This window comes from Gopherus flavomarginatus, chromosome 23 (genome assembly GCF_025201925.1).
Source record: "Gopherus flavomarginatus isolate rGopFla2 chromosome 23, rGopFla2.mat.asm, whole genome shotgun sequence".
Taxonomy (NCBI): Eukaryota; Metazoa; Chordata; order Testudines; family Testudinidae; genus Gopherus; species Gopherus flavomarginatus.
The window spans coordinates 11,727,588-11,743,475 of record NC_066639.1 but is presented as its reverse complement, the minus strand read 5'-3'; the positions used below and the strand labels follow the sequence as shown (position 1 = coordinate 11,743,475).

Here is a 15,888-nt window from a genome sequence, read left to right as displayed (position 1 = left end):
AGAGCCTTGGAGATCTGGGACCCATGGCTCTTCTCTTTGTTCCAGCTGGGAGATCACATCAGGCTGGGTAACAGGAAACCTTGCTGAGATGAAAGAAAACAAAGGAGTTCAGTTGATTTCATAAGACTTTGTCATAAAAAACATTCTGTTTATTTAACTTCAGAGCTTAGTGTGACCTGGTGGGCCAGAGGCAGTTCTCACTGAAAATGCCAAGATCAGGGCAGGCTGAAAAAGAGATCACCCACACGGGTTATCGAGAAGCTGAAAAAAGAACTCACACAGCCCCCTTTATTGCATCCCAGTTCTCTGACTCCCAATCAGCACCTAGATCCAGCACAGTGAGAGGTTATTTAAAAACTGCTCACATAAACAAAATGATCTTCTGACCCCAAAGGTCAGCCACGTTACCAGGTCAGTATAAGTTTCGATCTTACTCAAAATACCTCACTGCCAGCCAATCCTTTAGCATCTAAACTAAAGGTTTGAACGAAATAAGATAGAATGAAGTTAAATGAGAAAGCAGTGAGATACATTCCAAAATGGATAGATCAGGTTCTTAGCAGTATTAGTGAGTTGCCGGTGTGAAAGTCTGTCTGGAACGCATCCACAGCTTGGATGGCTCATTCAGTCCTTTGTTCCAGGATTCAGTTTGTAGAGAAGTTGCTCCAGAGGCAGGAAGGGGGATTGACGACAAAATGGAGATGATGCAGCTGAGCTTTATATTCCTTTTGCTATGTGGCTTGTTCTTCCTGTGTCCCAAACACAAGATTCACAGCACATAGCATGGAAAAGCCTTGGAGTTCTCATTACACAGGCTTACCCGGGAATGTCTTGCTGACTCAATAGGTGTATCACCTTGGTCCTCTCCATGGGCTCATTGTACAGCTGATGACCCTCAATGGGCCATCAAACAGGCTAGGCAGTGTTGATGCCAATATGTTTGGGGGTGTTACCCAGAAACACTGCACAAGTCTGGAAATACAGATATACCCTACATATCTGTAACTCACAATACAAAGGTGATAGAAACAGAGAAACAGAATGATCATACTTGGAAAATCATAACATTTTCCCTGACACCTTCCATGGCATATCTAGCATGATTCATTGCAATTTTATCAGATTTTATTATTTTATTATTAATACCAAAGTGTCTCACAATTCCATACAGTGTCACACTTGTAAACCAGTGAATTTCCAGGACCAGTTCCCCAGGTCCATGAAGATGCTTAGAGGGATTGAAATACCCACATATCTGCTGGGAACACACACACAGTGTCAGTCTGTACCCCTGTGTTCACTCTTCTAGAAAATTATGATCAATTTTGTACACAGTATGGCTTGTGAGGTATCATTTGAAAACCCACAATCTACTGAATATTATCCTCCTGTTAAAATGTGCAGTAACTGTATGTAAAGTTATGAGATTTTACAGTATGATATTACTGAAAAAGTTATAGTTCTGGGGAACACCCACAGACCAGTTCCTCAGAGACAGCAAGGCAAACAGCTGGTCAAATAGCCACTCTCCTGCAGGGGGAAGGTGTGAAGGAGACATTTACGTTCCATCACAGGGACCTCTTGAAGCTGTTGTGGAAAACGACCACACGATTGATTTTGAATCAGCTCAGCCTGAGGCTCTTTTCTTGGTTAAAAGTGCGCAGGGGATGACAGCTTTTGGAATACTCTCCCCCCGAGCTAAAAATCACACAAGACTTTTAAAGCTTAAAACCACAAACAATGACACATAGGTTGCACATTAATTACCTTATTTGGAATATATTGCAAAATATGATGCAGGTCAAAAGCAAGCTGAACAATCAGTTTTCCATATTCGGCCTTTCCTCTTATTGTTATTCTTAGTCCACCCCTTAGTCTTAGTGCTCCACCCCTGCTGCAAACCCTCCTGCTGTGGTAATAGATAACCGTTATGCTCTTCTTGATACAGGAGAGAAGGAATCACCCCCAACAGTTAAGGAGGGGAAGCCTCCTACCCCTAAGGCTGGGAGGTCTGCTGCCACCACTGATAATAAGAAACGTAGGGTAGTGGTGGTTGGAGACTCTCTGCTGAGGGGGATGGAAACACCCATCTGTCGTCCTGACCGTTCATCCCAGGAAGTATGCTGCCTGCCAGGGGCCCGTATCCGAGATGCTACAGAGGCATTGTCGAGGATTATCCGGCCTTCTGACTACTACCCCATGCTACTCATCCATGTGGGCACAAATGATACTGTGAGGTGTGACACTGAGCAGATCAAGAGCTGCTACAGGGCTCTGGGAGTACAGGTTAAGGAGTTTGGAGCGCTGGTGGTATTCTCTTCGATTCTTCCTGTCGAAGGTAGGGGCCCGGGCAGAGACAGATGCATCGTGGAGGTGAATACCTGGCTGCGAAGATGGTGTCGCCAGGAGGGCTTTGGCTTCCTCGACAACGGGACGCTATTCGAGGAAGGACTGCTAGGCAGAGGTGGCGTTCACCTTTCGAGGAGGGGAAAGGCCTTATTTGTGCACAGACTGGCTAACCTAGTAAGGAGGGCTTTAAACTAGGTTCGACGGGGACAGGTGAGCAAACCCCACAGGTAAGTGGGGAACAAGACCTGGGAGATGGATTGGAAACAGGAGGGAGCGTGGGCTATAATGATAGAGAGAAAAGAGGGTCAGGGCAAAGCTGGGAGGTAGGATCAAACCAGTATCTTAGATGCCTATATACAAATGCAAGAAGTATGGGTAATAAGCAGGAAGAACTGGAAGTGCTAATAAATAAATACAACTATGACATTGTTGGTATTACTGAAACTTGGCGGGATAATACACACGACTGGAATGTTGGTGTGGATGGATATAGTTTGCTCAGGAAGGATAGACAGGGGAAAAAGGGAGGAGGTGTTGCCTTATATATTAAAAATGTACACACTTGGACTGAGGTGGAGATGGACATAAGAGATGGAAGTGTTGAGAGTCTCTGGGTTAGGCTAAAAGGGGTAAAAAACATGGGTGATGTGCTGGGAGTCTACTACAGGCACCCTAATCAGGCGGAAGAGGTGGATGAGGTTTTTTTCAAACAACTAACAAAATCATCCAAAGCTCAAGATTTGGTGGTGATGGGGGACTTCAACTATCCAGATATATGTTGGGAAAATAACACCGTGGGGCACAGACTATCCAATAAGTTCCTGGACTGCATTGCAGACAACTTTTTATTGCAGAAAGTTGAAAAAGCTACTAGGGGGGAAGCTGTTCTAGACTTGATTTTAACAAATAGGGAGGAACTTGTTGAGAATTTGAAAGTAGAAGGAAGCTTGGGTTAAAGTGATCATGAAATCATAGAGTTTGCAATTCTAAGGAAGGGTAGAAGGGAGTACAGCAAAATAGAGACAATGGATTTCAGAAAGGCAGATTTTGGTAAGCTCAGAGAGCTGATAGGTAAGGTCCCATGGGAATCAAGATGAGGGGAAAAACAACTGAGGACAGTTGGCAGTTTTTCCAAGGGACGCTATTAAGGGCCCAAAAGCAAGCTATTCCGATGGGTAGGAAAGATAGAAAATGTGGCAAAAGACCACCTTGGCTTAACCACGAGATCTTGCGTGACCTACAAAATAAAAAGGCATCATATAAAAATGGAAACTAGGTCAGATTAGAAAGGACGAATATAGGCAAATAACACAGGAATGCAGAGGCAAGATTAGAAAGGCAAAGGCACAAAATGAACTCAAATTAGCTATGGGAATAAAGGGAAACAAGAAGACTTTTTATCAATACATTAGAAGCAAGAGGAAGACCAAGGACAGGGTAGGCCCACTGCTCAGTGAGGAGGGGGAAACAGTAATGGGAGACTTGGAAATGGCAGAGATGCTTAATGACTTCTTTGCTTCAGTCTTCACTGAGAAGTCTGAAGAAATGTCTAATATAGTGAATGCTTACGGGAAGAGGGTAGGTTTAGAAGATGAAATAAAAAAAGAGCAAGTAAAAAATCACTTAGAAAAGTTAGATGCCTGCAAGTCACCAGGGACTGATGAAGTGCATCCTAGAATACTCAAGGAGTTAATAGAGGAGGTATCTGAGCCTCTAGCTATTATCTTTAGGAAATCATGGGAGACGAGGGAGATTCCAGAAGACTGGAAAAGGGCAAATATAGTGCCCATCTATAAAAAGGGAAATAAAAAAAACCCAGGAAACTATAGACTAGTTAGTTTAACTTCTGTGCCAGGGAAGATAATGAAGCAAGTAATTAAAGAAATCATCTGCAAACACTTGGAAGGTGGTAAGGTGATAGGGAATAGCCGGCATGATTTGTTCTTTACAAATCCATATCAAACTAATCTGATAGCATTCTTTGACAGGATAACGAGCCTTGTGGATAAGGGAGAAGTGGTGGATGTGATATACCTAGGGTATGGCTACACTTACAGTTTTGCAGCGCTGGTAGTTACAGCTGTGTTCGTACAGCTGTGTAGGGCCAGCGCTGCAGTGTGGCCACGCTGACAGCTACCAGCGCTGCAGTGGGGCCACATTTGCAGCACTTGCAGCGCTGTTGGGAGTGGTGCATTGTGGGCAGCTATCCCAGCATTCAAGTGGCTGCAACGTGCTTTTCAAAAGAGGGGGGTGGGGTGGAATGTGACAGGGAGCGTGGAGGAGACAGACAGAATGGATTTTTGGAGTTGACACTGTTCTCAGCTCCCTGCCTTGCAAGTTCTAAGGACTTGTGCCTAGCTTCAATCATTTTAAAAGTTCTAACTCCCTTCCCCCACTCCTCTCTCATTCACTAATTGCAAATTATGCACAGCTAAATACCCGTCAGACCAGATCAGCAACGGACTTCCCCCTCCCCCTCTGCCGTGTGAGCGTGCTGTTTCTCTCTTCAAGCAAACAGCTGTGAACATTCCAAAGTAATTCCCCTGCCTGCCTCAGCTCGCTCAGCAAACAGGAGCTGTGTTTGTTTTTTAAATAAGCAGTTTGGCTGAACTCCGAGCTCTCCCTTTCTTCCGGTTTGTTGTGGACAGGAATTCTGGGATACCTCCTTATACCCCGGAGGTCAATAAAAGCGCTGGTGGGTGTCCACACTTGCTGACCAGCGCTGGAATCCCTACACCCGAGGTTCGACCGGGTGTACAGCCAGCGCTGCAACCAGGGAGTTACAGCGCTGGCCGTGCTTTGCAAGTGTGGCCACATCCTAAGTTGCAGCGCTGTAACCCCCTCACCAGCGCTGCAACTCTCTAGTGTAGCCAAGCCCCTAGACTTTAGTAAGGCATTTGATACGGTCTCGCATGATATTCTTATAGATAAACTAGGAAAGTACAATTTAGATGGGGCTACTATAAGGTGGGTGCATAACTGGCTGGATAACCGTACTCAGAGAGTAGTTATTAATGGCTCCCAATCCTGCTGGAAAGGTATAACAAGTGGGGTTCCGCAGGGGTCTGTTTTGGGACCGGTTCTGTTCAATAGCTTCATCAACGATTTAGATGTTGGCATAGAAAGTACGCTTATTAAGTTTGCGGACGATACCAAACTGGGAGGGATTGCAACTGCTTTGGAGGACAGGGTCAAAATTCAAACTGATCTGGACAAATTGGAGAAATGGTCTGAGGTAAACAGGATGAAGTTCAATAAAGATAAATGCAAAGTGCTCCATTTAGGAAGGAACAATCTGTTTCACACATACAGAATGGGAAGAGACTGTCTAGGAAGGAGTATGGCAGAAAGAGATCTAGGGGTCATAGTGGACCACAAGCTTAATATGAGTCAACAGTGTGATACTGTTGCAAAAAAAGCAAACGTGATTCTGGGATGCATGAATAGATGTGTTGTAAACAAGACACGAGAAGTCATTCTTCCGCTTTACTCTGCACTGGTTAGGCCTCAACTGGAGTATTGTGTCCAATTCTGGGCACCGCATTTCAAGAAAGATGTGGAGAAATTAGAGAGGGTCCAGAGAAGAGCAACAAGAATGATTAAAGGTCTTGAGAACATGACCTATGAAGGAAGGCTGAAGGAATTGGGTTTGTTTAGTTTGGAAAAGAGAAGACTGAGAGGGGACATGATAGCAGTTTTCAGGTATCTGAAAGGGTGTCATCAGGAGCAGGGAGAAAACTTGTTCACCTTAGGCTCTAAGGATAGAACAAGAAGCAGTGGGCTTAAACTGCAGCAAGGGAGGTTTAGGTTGGACATTAGGATAAAGTTCCTAACTGTCAGGGTAGTTAAACACTGGAATAGATTGCCTAGGGAAGTTGTGGAATCTCCATCTCTGGAGATATTTAAGAGTAGGTTAGATAAATGTCTTTTAGGGATGGTCTAGACAGTATTTGGTCCTGCCATAAGGGCAGGGGACTGGACTCGATGACCTCTCCAGGTCCCTTCCAGTCCTAGAATCTATGAGTCTATGAGTCTAGTTTGTGGTTTGACTTTTCTAACACTTCCACTGTGGTTATGTTTCACAATCTCGGTTATTGCAAATCAGTGTGTTTGGCGACTTTCCACTTCACCTACTTAGGCCCTTTCGGCACACAAAGCCATTGTTCCCCAATTTGGGGGATTTTCCATTCCACTTTGCCTTTCTATGCCCTTTACACAGAGAAACAAGCTCAGCTAATACTTTAGGCCTACTAGCTTGACCAAAGCTCCAAAGCTCTTTCTGTAGACTTTCCCGCACAAATCTCTAATCTCCAACAGACAGCCTGTCACCGTGACTGAGCTGAGAACTGAAGTGGTTTCTAGTACAAAGGACTGAATTCTTAGAAGAGGTGAGGAAAATGCTTGAGACTCTCTCTCTCTGCCCTTTCCCTCTGCTCATGACAACTCCTGAAGAACTGAACATGGGCGGCAGGGGTGGGTTAGGCCGAGACCTGGCTGAAAGGAAAGCCAGCCTGTCTCAGCACAGGGTGAGAGAAACATTGGCCTTGAATCCTTTTTAGCTTGTTAACTTAGACATTAGTTTGTGTTTTATCTTGCATTTCTTTTGTAAATAATTCTGAGCTTTATGCCTCATTATCTGTATCGTAAAATATGTTTTTTGATAGTTAACAATCTTGTTTTATTCTTTATCTAACCAGTGTGTTTGTATTAAAGTGTGTTGGAAACTCCATTTGGGATAACAAGGCTGGCGCATGTCATTTTCCACTGATGAAATGACAGACTTCATATGAGCTTGCGTTGTTCAGGAGTGTGCTGGACAGGGAAAGATGCACATTTCTGGGGAAAGTCAGGGAGCAGAGAATTTTCTGGGGATCTCCTGTGAGGTACTCTAATTTGTGAGTCACTGACTAGCAGCACTCAAAACTGTAGCTGGGAGTGAGTTACATGCTGGAGACCGTGTGTGAACTGCCCAGGAGTGGCTGCTCTCACAGAAGAGCAGTGGAAAAGGCACGCCAGCTTGAGAACTGAGGAGACAGCTGTTCAACAGTCCAGGTTGCACTGTGGTTAATATCACAGACACTCAATTTCAAAGAGTCTCCTAAAACACAGAGAAAGTAAATCTATGTCCCAGAAATCAAAGACTCCAGAGAGAGGGCAAGTCTCCCTGGCACTGCTTCTTGCTGATAGAGAGGTCCAGAGACAGAGACAAAGAGAGTCTTGGAGAAGCTGGGAACAGTAACCATGGGCTGGTGGGGTTCGTTGGAGAAAGGGAACAGGAAGGGCAGGGATATCACTGAATTCAGGATCTCAGCAGTACTAGATGTCAGGATAACACATACTGCAGCCCATTGGAAAACATAATCCCAACTATACATACAGAAGATGGGGTCTAAATTAGCTGTTTCCACTCAAGAGAGAGATCTTGGAGTCACTGTGGATAGTTCTCTGCAATATCCACTCAATCTGCAGCAGCAGTGAAAAAAGTGAACAGAATGTTGGGAATCATTAAGAAAGGGATAGATAATAAGACAGAAAATCTCCTATTGCCTCTATATAAACCCATGGTACACCCACATCTCGAAAACTCCGTGCAGATATAGTCATCCTATCTCAAAGAAGTTCACTTGAGCAAACAGGAGCTATTTGACACTGTGCGATACGGCTCCTGTGCTCTGTTCCCAAAGTGTTCTGCAGCAGGGGAGGACCTGTGGCAGTGTGTGTGTGTCACTGGTATACTGGGATGATGCTGAAACAGAGCAGAGTAGAGGTGGCATTGTGGGGTTGGTATGAACCTTATCTCTTCATTTCCTATTCCAAGAATCAAGGGGACGGGAATCCTTACCCAACGAGGTCACATTCTCATAGTTCTCCTGCATGACATCCCTATAGAGGGCTCTCTGAGTGGGGTCCAGCAGAGCCCACTCTTCTCTGGTGAAATACACAGCCACCTCCTCGAAGATCACCAGCCCCTGAAAGAACAAGAGTCCAACACTCTGGACCTGATGTCCCACTCTCAGCCCCACTATTCATGGGGGAGAGAAGCCAATCAGAGTCAATAGAGTCCCACCCCTACCCTGCAAAGAGCATCCTGGAAACACCAGGTTAAGGGGACCAAGAGAGAGCCCCTTGTCTTTCCCAGCAGATCCATCACACACCTACTAGCCACAGAACGATACAGGAGATGGAGCCCCTAACAGGGTCCAGGGAGAGCTCCCTGGTAGGAAGCCCAATAACCTCCTCATCGTGAGGAGCTGGATATGAAGGACTGGGCAGCTCTCCTAAACCTCACTGGTGGGTGCCCCCTTCATATCTCACAGCAGCCGCTGGTTAGTCAGGTCGGGCTCCAGCACTGGGAGTCTGGTCAGTTTGACTAGCTCTAGGTAGGTGGCAAGTATCAGAGGGGTAGCCGTGTTAGTCTGAAGAAGTGGGTATTCACCCACAAAAGCTCATGCTCCAAAACGTCTGTTAGTCTATAACGTGCCACAAGATTCTTTGCTGCTTTTCTAGGTAAGTGGGTTATTCTTGGTTTCACAGATTAGGGTATTTCCACCACCTAATCTCATGGGTCTGTTCCTAGAATCTAGGCCACTTAATAAACAACTCCCAGCAGGTTTATCTCAAGCTGTCCTCCTCCCTTCCCCACCCTGTGCATTTCCTGCCCCGCTCCAACCTCCAAACCAGACTGTGCAAATCTTCCCATCTCTGGTGTATTTGCTGTCCCTCTCCCGCCCTGCAGGAACCCACCAGCAACTTCCCGATAATCCCTACCTTAACAGGCTCCTCTGCACCCATTTCTCTTCCCTCTCCCATGGGAGGATGAGATGAGCTGGAGTGAAACATGGATGTCATTCTCCAGCCTGTCTGGGAGAGAAGGGCAGTTGTGGGGGCTTCAGAACAGGCTTTAGTTAATTTCACAAGATGATTCTCCCAGGCCCTTTCCCTGCAGACAGATACTCTAGATTCTGCCATCCTGGGAAAGAGATCAAGCATGTTATTACACTGTAGACGTGGCCCCTGCTGCCAGGCTAAGCCCAGAGAGAGATTTTTAACCTCCCTTCTCCCTCCCCTCACCTCATAACAAAGTCTCTGAACACAAGGCTAGAAAAGAGCAGAACCAAAGGAGTCACTGTGGAGGATCCCCTCGACCACTGACCCCATGGCAGCCACACCCCAGCAGGGGGAATATGGAGTCAGGAACTGGCTTTTCCTCTCTCTGATCCTTGTTTTGTTCACTGGAAAGTGGTTCTGCCCAGGGATGCAGCAATACATGTGTCTGGGTGGACAAGAGAGCTGGAAATCTCTCCCCCTACTCATTTCTCCCACTGCCCCTTTCAATCTCCCCTTCCCCTGTCCTCTTTCCCTGCCCCTCTGGCTGGGAAAGTCCCATTCCTGGGGGCTTTGCTCTCCCATGGCTGGATTTTCTCCTGGCAACCGCTAATGGGAGAAGAAATGAGGTGGGGTTGTTTGTGCAGAGTCACTTTCTTGCCAGACCCTAGGACATTCCCTGAGGTCTTTGAGTTACCTAGAGACTCTGGCTCAGAATTTAGTAGTAACAGGGCACAGGGCTGCCCTAGGGGGCTAGGACCAGCGGCAGAAACTCATCCCCTGGGCTGGGCAGAGAAGAAGCTTTAATTAAGGTCACTTCCCAGCACACAACCCCAGTGGGGGAGCAGCAGCTGCCAAGCCTGGTCTCCCAGATCACAAAGGAGGCTGCAGCATCTGACCCAGGAAGCTGAACCCCAATATCCTGAGCAGAGAGGGACAGAGCGTTTGAGCAGCTTCCCTCCTTTAGCTCTCTGGGGAGAGCAGCTAATGGGAGCCCCTCCTCACAGGGATAATTGCTGATCTCATTTGCCCCACTGTCCATCTGGAGTCACTCCTTGTCTTTCCATACAGTGACTCTGGATTAACAATGGTCTCAATGATACCAGATTTCAGAGAGAATGAGTCCAGAATGCTGCGGAAAAGAGCATCGTGTGGCAGTGCTGACTCCTTTCCCACCTCCCTCACCCCCGCAGATCTAGGACAAGGACTGGGGGCACAAATTTTCCAAATGGAACCGAAAGTTCCCGCAGTTTTCAAAAGAGGAGAAAAGCAAAATCTGTGATTTCACACTAACAGTGTTTGCTAAGTGGACAGAAAGTTATCACAGTGACAGGGCACGTGACTGGGGAATGCCGGGCAGTGCTTGGAGCCAGGACCCTGGCACAAGTTGACCAGAGAGAAAGATCATGGTTAGCAGCAGCCCCCAGACACCCCCTAGTAGCCAGAGCCCAGACCCCCCAGCCAGGGGCCCCAGACACCCCCCAGCCAGGATCCCATCAGATATTCCCTGGGATGCAGTCCCCAGAGTCCCTGGCCAGGGACCCCAGATACCCCTCAAAGCCCCACCGGCCAGAGAACCCCCACCAGATAATGACTGTCAGGTTGGGAATCCCAAAGGGTTCCCCCCACCAAGAGCCCCCAGCAGCCAGGGACCCCCTCAAGGGACCTCCCCACTGGGAACTCAGTCCCTCACTGCCTGCCTAGGAACTCCCCCACCCTCCAGAAAGATCTACCCTGACATTTGCCTGGGACTCCCTCCTCTGCCCAGTGTGACCCCCTGATGCTTTACAGTGGGACCCCTCACTCTGCTTCCCTGGCATGCCCTGACCTAGTGCCAGGGATCCCCTGCCCCAGCTCTGTGCACTGGGCATGGCAAGAAAAGCAGGAACCAGCAGGGGAAGCACAGACAGAGCCCCTGGCACAGAACCAAGCTCCCTCTAACCCTCTGTCCCGCCCCCCTCCAAGAGACACCCACCCCCACTGTTCTTCAGCCACCAGGCCCCCAGCGATACCCACTTCCAGGACCCATAGCCTCAGAGATGGGCACATCAGAACCACACCCCCAAAATCCCAAACCTCCACAACCCACCAACCTGACTAGGGTACCCCCTGCCCAGCCACCCAGAGGCATCCCCCTACCACAATGTCCCTTCAGCTGCAATCTCCCCACACAGACACTTTTCCTGCCCCTGCAAGTCTTACCTCACAGAGTGTGAGAAGTGGCTAGAAAGTTACCACCACCCCCTGCTGGCCAGTCACACAGGCAGAGGGAGCCTGGGGGGTGCTTCTTTAACAGGAGAATGGAAGGCCTGGAGGGCAAGAAAGGTCCACAGGCTGTCACTAGCAAATAATGGCCACCATGGATCCACCCCAGAGGAGGCTGCATCTTAGCACATTGGGAAACAACCCATCATATTCAATTAGAAATAATACAACTAGAGAGAAGTGGGGCAAATGTTTGGGGTATGTTATATCAGTCTTTGAGATACGCAGAGAGAACCTGTCACAAACGACCTTTGATAACATGAGCGAAAACCACCAAGATCGGAGGGGATTTGATGTTGCTATTAAATAACTAGTGGAAAAGGGGGATTGTTGGACTGGATTTTATATGACTGTCCAATACATAAACAGAATGTGATGTTCCCCCCCGGCCCTGGGGCAACCATTCATGTGAGCAGCTCAGAGCCCTTTGAGGAGCTGATTTAAGGGGGGGAGGAGTTGGAAGGCTGCCTGGACAATGGAAGGGGGCAGCAGGGGGATTGGGAAATGGTGTCTGGGCAGTCTCCATGGGGGTTGTGCTCCTCCCTTCCCTGCCCTGGCAGAGAATGGGCACCTCATCCCATCCCATCCCCACTCCAGTGGGAGCCATGTTCTGGGGAATGACCCAGGGCAACAATTTCCCACCCAAACAAGGACAAATCGCTGCAGATAAAATGGGTGGGAAAATCCACCCCCCATCGGAGAGATTTTAAATTGACATTTGAGAAGTATGGAGAGAAAAGGGAAAATCAGAGGAATTAGAGAGCTGATCATTGGGGGGAGGAGAATCTCCCTGGATTTTATAGCCACGTGTGATAATGAGAGAGAAAAGGGGAAATCTTGAGAGAATCTGTGTGTGGGAGGAAGTGGCAAAAACAGGGACAGGATCCAGTTAACTCACCTCCTCCCCCACCCCGGGAATGTCCTGGCTGCACAGAGACAGTTCTACCCCCCCCACCCCAGTGACCTCCCCCTTCCTGCAACTCTGGCTTCTCCCCCCCGACACCTCCGCCCCCACACCAAAGGGGAGGGCTCTGCCAGCGCCTCCCCCTGAGCTCAACTCCTGCTCCTCCCCCCAGCCCGGATTGTGCCCTATAGCCCCTCCCCCAACCCTGCCTCCAGCTGCCTGACCCCCTCGCCCATCAATTTCCTGCTCAGCGCCCGACCCCCCCGACCCGTGTTACTCCCCCGCCCCGCTCCAGCCCCGCCCCCAGCGCCCGGCGGAATGTTATGGCTGGTCCGGGTACGGGGAAGGGCAGCGGCTTCAGCGGCTGTTACTGCGCATGCGCAGTGCCCAGGAGTAGCACATTGCTATGGGGAGTGATTTAACACACCGGCCCCCCCCCGCCGGGCCCCGGGCTCCGCCCCCCCCCCACGACTGCCAGACCCCAGCCCCCCCATCCCAGCGGGGCGGGCGGATCCTCCTGCAGCTCCAGTGGGGCCGAGGCGGCTCCAAGGCTTCTCCCAGGCTCCTCGGGGCAGAGTCACTTTCCCGCCCCCCCAGCGCCCCGCCCCGCCCCCGGGGTCTCTCACTCCCCGGGGGCTCCGGGTCACAATGTCCCACTGCCCTTCCCCCGCCTGCAGCTCCGGCTTCTCTTCTCCCCTCCCCTCCCGCCCCCGCCAGCCACACCAAGGGGAACCCCCGGGCCCCAGTCTCTGTCCCCACCTGGATCCCAGCGGGGCCGGGGGCAGATCCTGGCTGCAGCTGAGAACAGCGGCTCCGCTCCGGCTCGGGCGGCTTAAGCGCTGCTGGCAGCATGTGGAGAACCAGGGAGCAGCTGCTGAGCCTGGGCTCAGCGTTACAATGTGCCAGAGCCCCGCTCCCAGGAGCTGCTCCGCCCACGTGCTGAACCAGAGGCCCGCCCCCAGGAGCTGCCCCGCCCCTGGGCTGTGCCAGAGCCCCGCCCCAGGAGCTGCCCCGCCCCCGGCCTGTGCCAGAGCCCCGCCCCAGGAGCTGCCCTCCCTCCAGCCTGTACCAGAGCCCCACCTCCAGGAGCTGCTCCGCCCCCGCTCTGTGCTGGAGCCCCGCCCCCAGAATCTGCCCCGCATCCAGGCTGGGCCAGAGCCCCTCTCCCAGGAGCAGCCCCACCCTGGGATGTGTCAGAGCCTCGCCCCCTGGAATTTCCCCATGTTGGGTCTCTGAGCTTTGTTCTCCTGCCGCCTTCTTCCCAGCACCCCCTGCTCCCAGCTGCTCCCTTCCTGTGTCTGCAAACACCTCCCTCCCCGTGGGGCTGGCTGCAGCGCTCGCTGAGGCTGACTCCAGTGGCTGAAGTTGCCTCCATCTCTGCTTCACCGGGTGGGTGGGAGGCGGAGGAGGGACGAAGGGAAGAGATGGTCACAGGGTGTGAAAGCAGAAGCAGGGGGCAGGGAAAGAAGGACTGTTTGGAAAGGTGGGGTTTTTGTGAGGGGAGTTGATCCAGATGGAGTCAGAAGAAGTTGGGCAGCAGAGGCTCAGGGAAATTGAGGGGAACCCCCTGGGTGTCTCAGTGTTGGCCAGGGATTATACAGCACCTTGCATAATATGGGGTCTGATCTCAGTCATGGTCTGTGCAGCACCTGGGAGCCCTGATGTCTGTTTCCTGATCACAGGTGCTGGGAATGGAGAGAGGGAAACCTCAGCACCTGAAGGTTAATGCAGCCCTGTGTGCAACCCCTGCTAGGGTGATCCGACAGCAAATGTGAAAAATTGGGACGGGGGTGGGGGTAATAGGCACCTATATAAGAAAAAGACCCAAAAATCGGGACATTCAGTCATGCTAGTCCCTGCTGTTCTCATAAGGGGTCGGCTTAGAGAGGGTTTGGCTACACTTGCAGCTGTACAGTGCTGGGAGTTAAAGCTGTCTTCCTACAGCTGTGTAGGGAAAGCGCTGCAGTGTGGACACACTGACAGCTACCAGCACACTGTCATGGCCACATTTGCAGGGCTGTTGGGAGTAGTGCAGTATGGGCAGCTATCCCAGCGTTCAAGTGGCTGCAATGTGCTTTTCAAAAGAGGAGGGTTGGGCAGAGTGTGACAGGGAGTGGGGGGCAGACAGAGTGAGTGGATTTTTAGAGCTGACACTGTGTCAGCTCCCTGCTTGGCAAGTTCAAGCCCCCTCCCCCACCCCTCTTTCATTCACTAAATGCAAATAGCCACCTTTGTTTTTTTCCTCACAGACAAGATAAGCCGCTGATCCAAAACAGACCCCCCCCGTGCCCACCCGGCTGCTTCTCTCCTCAAGCAAACACCAGCTGTGGGTGTTCCAAAGGGATCCCCCTGCCTCTGCTCATTCACTGCAAACAGTAACTGTGTTTGGTTTTTAGATAAGCAGCTCCGGGAGCCTTGAGCTCACACCAAAACAAACCGAGGCATCACACCAAAACAAAGAGCGTTATCTCTACTTAAAAGCATTATGGGAAGGTTCCGGAGGTCAGTGACAGCGTAGTAAGATTAATCATTGTTTACACTGGCACCCCAGCGCTGCATCACCAGCTCTGTTCTGTTTATTTCTCTCGTCGAGGTGGAGCAAATGCAGCACTGTAGCCAGGGAGATACAGCGCTGTACGTGCCTTTCCAGTGTGGACGGGGAGTAAGTTACAGCGCTGTAAAGCCACCACCTGCACTGTAACTCTCCAGTGTAGCCAAGGCCTGAGTTGTAGTAATAATAGCAGCCAAGAATCCGGTGGCACCTTATAGACTAACAGACGTATTGGAGCATGAGCTGTTGTGGGTGAATACCCACTTCGTCAGATACAACAATAGTCCCATATGGGCTAGTGGTCAGGATTCTTGGTTTTCACCCAGGTGGCGTGGGTTCAACTTCTGGTGTGGGAACAGTGCAGAGCTTTTGCCCAGAGTGGAGACAGGAAATGAAAGAAACGGGAAGGGATCCTGCCAGCAGTGGAGTTAGACAGTGTGGGGAGGGGACCCCAGAAGTGGGGGTGGGGCAGTTGTTTGGGGGGAGATGAGGGAAGGATCCCAGCAGTGTGGGAAGTTGACAACCTGGAGAGCACAGGCCTGGCATGGGGACCTGGAAGAGTGAATGTGTCCCTCTAAACCCATCAACTGCAGACTAGGCAGGCTTGGAAGAATTGCGTATTTGTTGGTAAATGTCAATTTCTGTGTAAACAGACAACCCAATGGCAAAATATTTCCATCAATAATCATCAAAATTTACAGATGGGCAAAGTAAGAAACATGCTGCTTGAGAACTTATCATGTTTTAGGAGCAGCTGTGATCTGTATGCTCTGTATAATCTGTATGCTTATAAGGTCTGTTAAACTCCCCCCCTCCCCTAGCTTCTGTCCTTTCCCTCTTTGAATGCCTATGAAGTGGCTTTCCCACTCTCCTTTGTATCTCCACTGAATGCCCTTCACCCAGCCCATCTGGCCAGTGGTTCGCTGTGTTACATTCTATTGCACCTCAGGGAGACTGATCTTCATCGCACTGTCCATCGCTGCGCTGTGGGACA

The 15,888-nt window shown here is 50.1% G+C and overlaps 1 protein-coding gene across 2 annotated transcripts in view; it reads right to left on the bottom strand.

Annotated features, from left to right (window-relative positions):
• Positions 1-11,391, bottom strand: part of LOC127039351 (zinc finger protein OZF-like) — a 1,232,974-nt gene extending 1,221,583 nt beyond the window's left edge. The window contains exon 1 of one of the 2 annotated variants that reach the window (XM_050932910.1): positions 11,377-11,391. Coding sequence is in view for 1 of the 2 variants with exons in the window: in XM_050932911.1 (XP_050788868.1) it covers positions 9,118-9,141 (24 nt within the window). In the remaining variant the exon portion in view is untranslated. Of the gene's footprint in view, positions 1-9,117; positions 9,157-11,376 lie in introns of those variants that run through there. The other variant, XM_050932911.1, reaches the window with a different exon arrangement.
• Between the last annotated feature and the right edge of the window lie 4,497 nt (positions 11,392-15,888).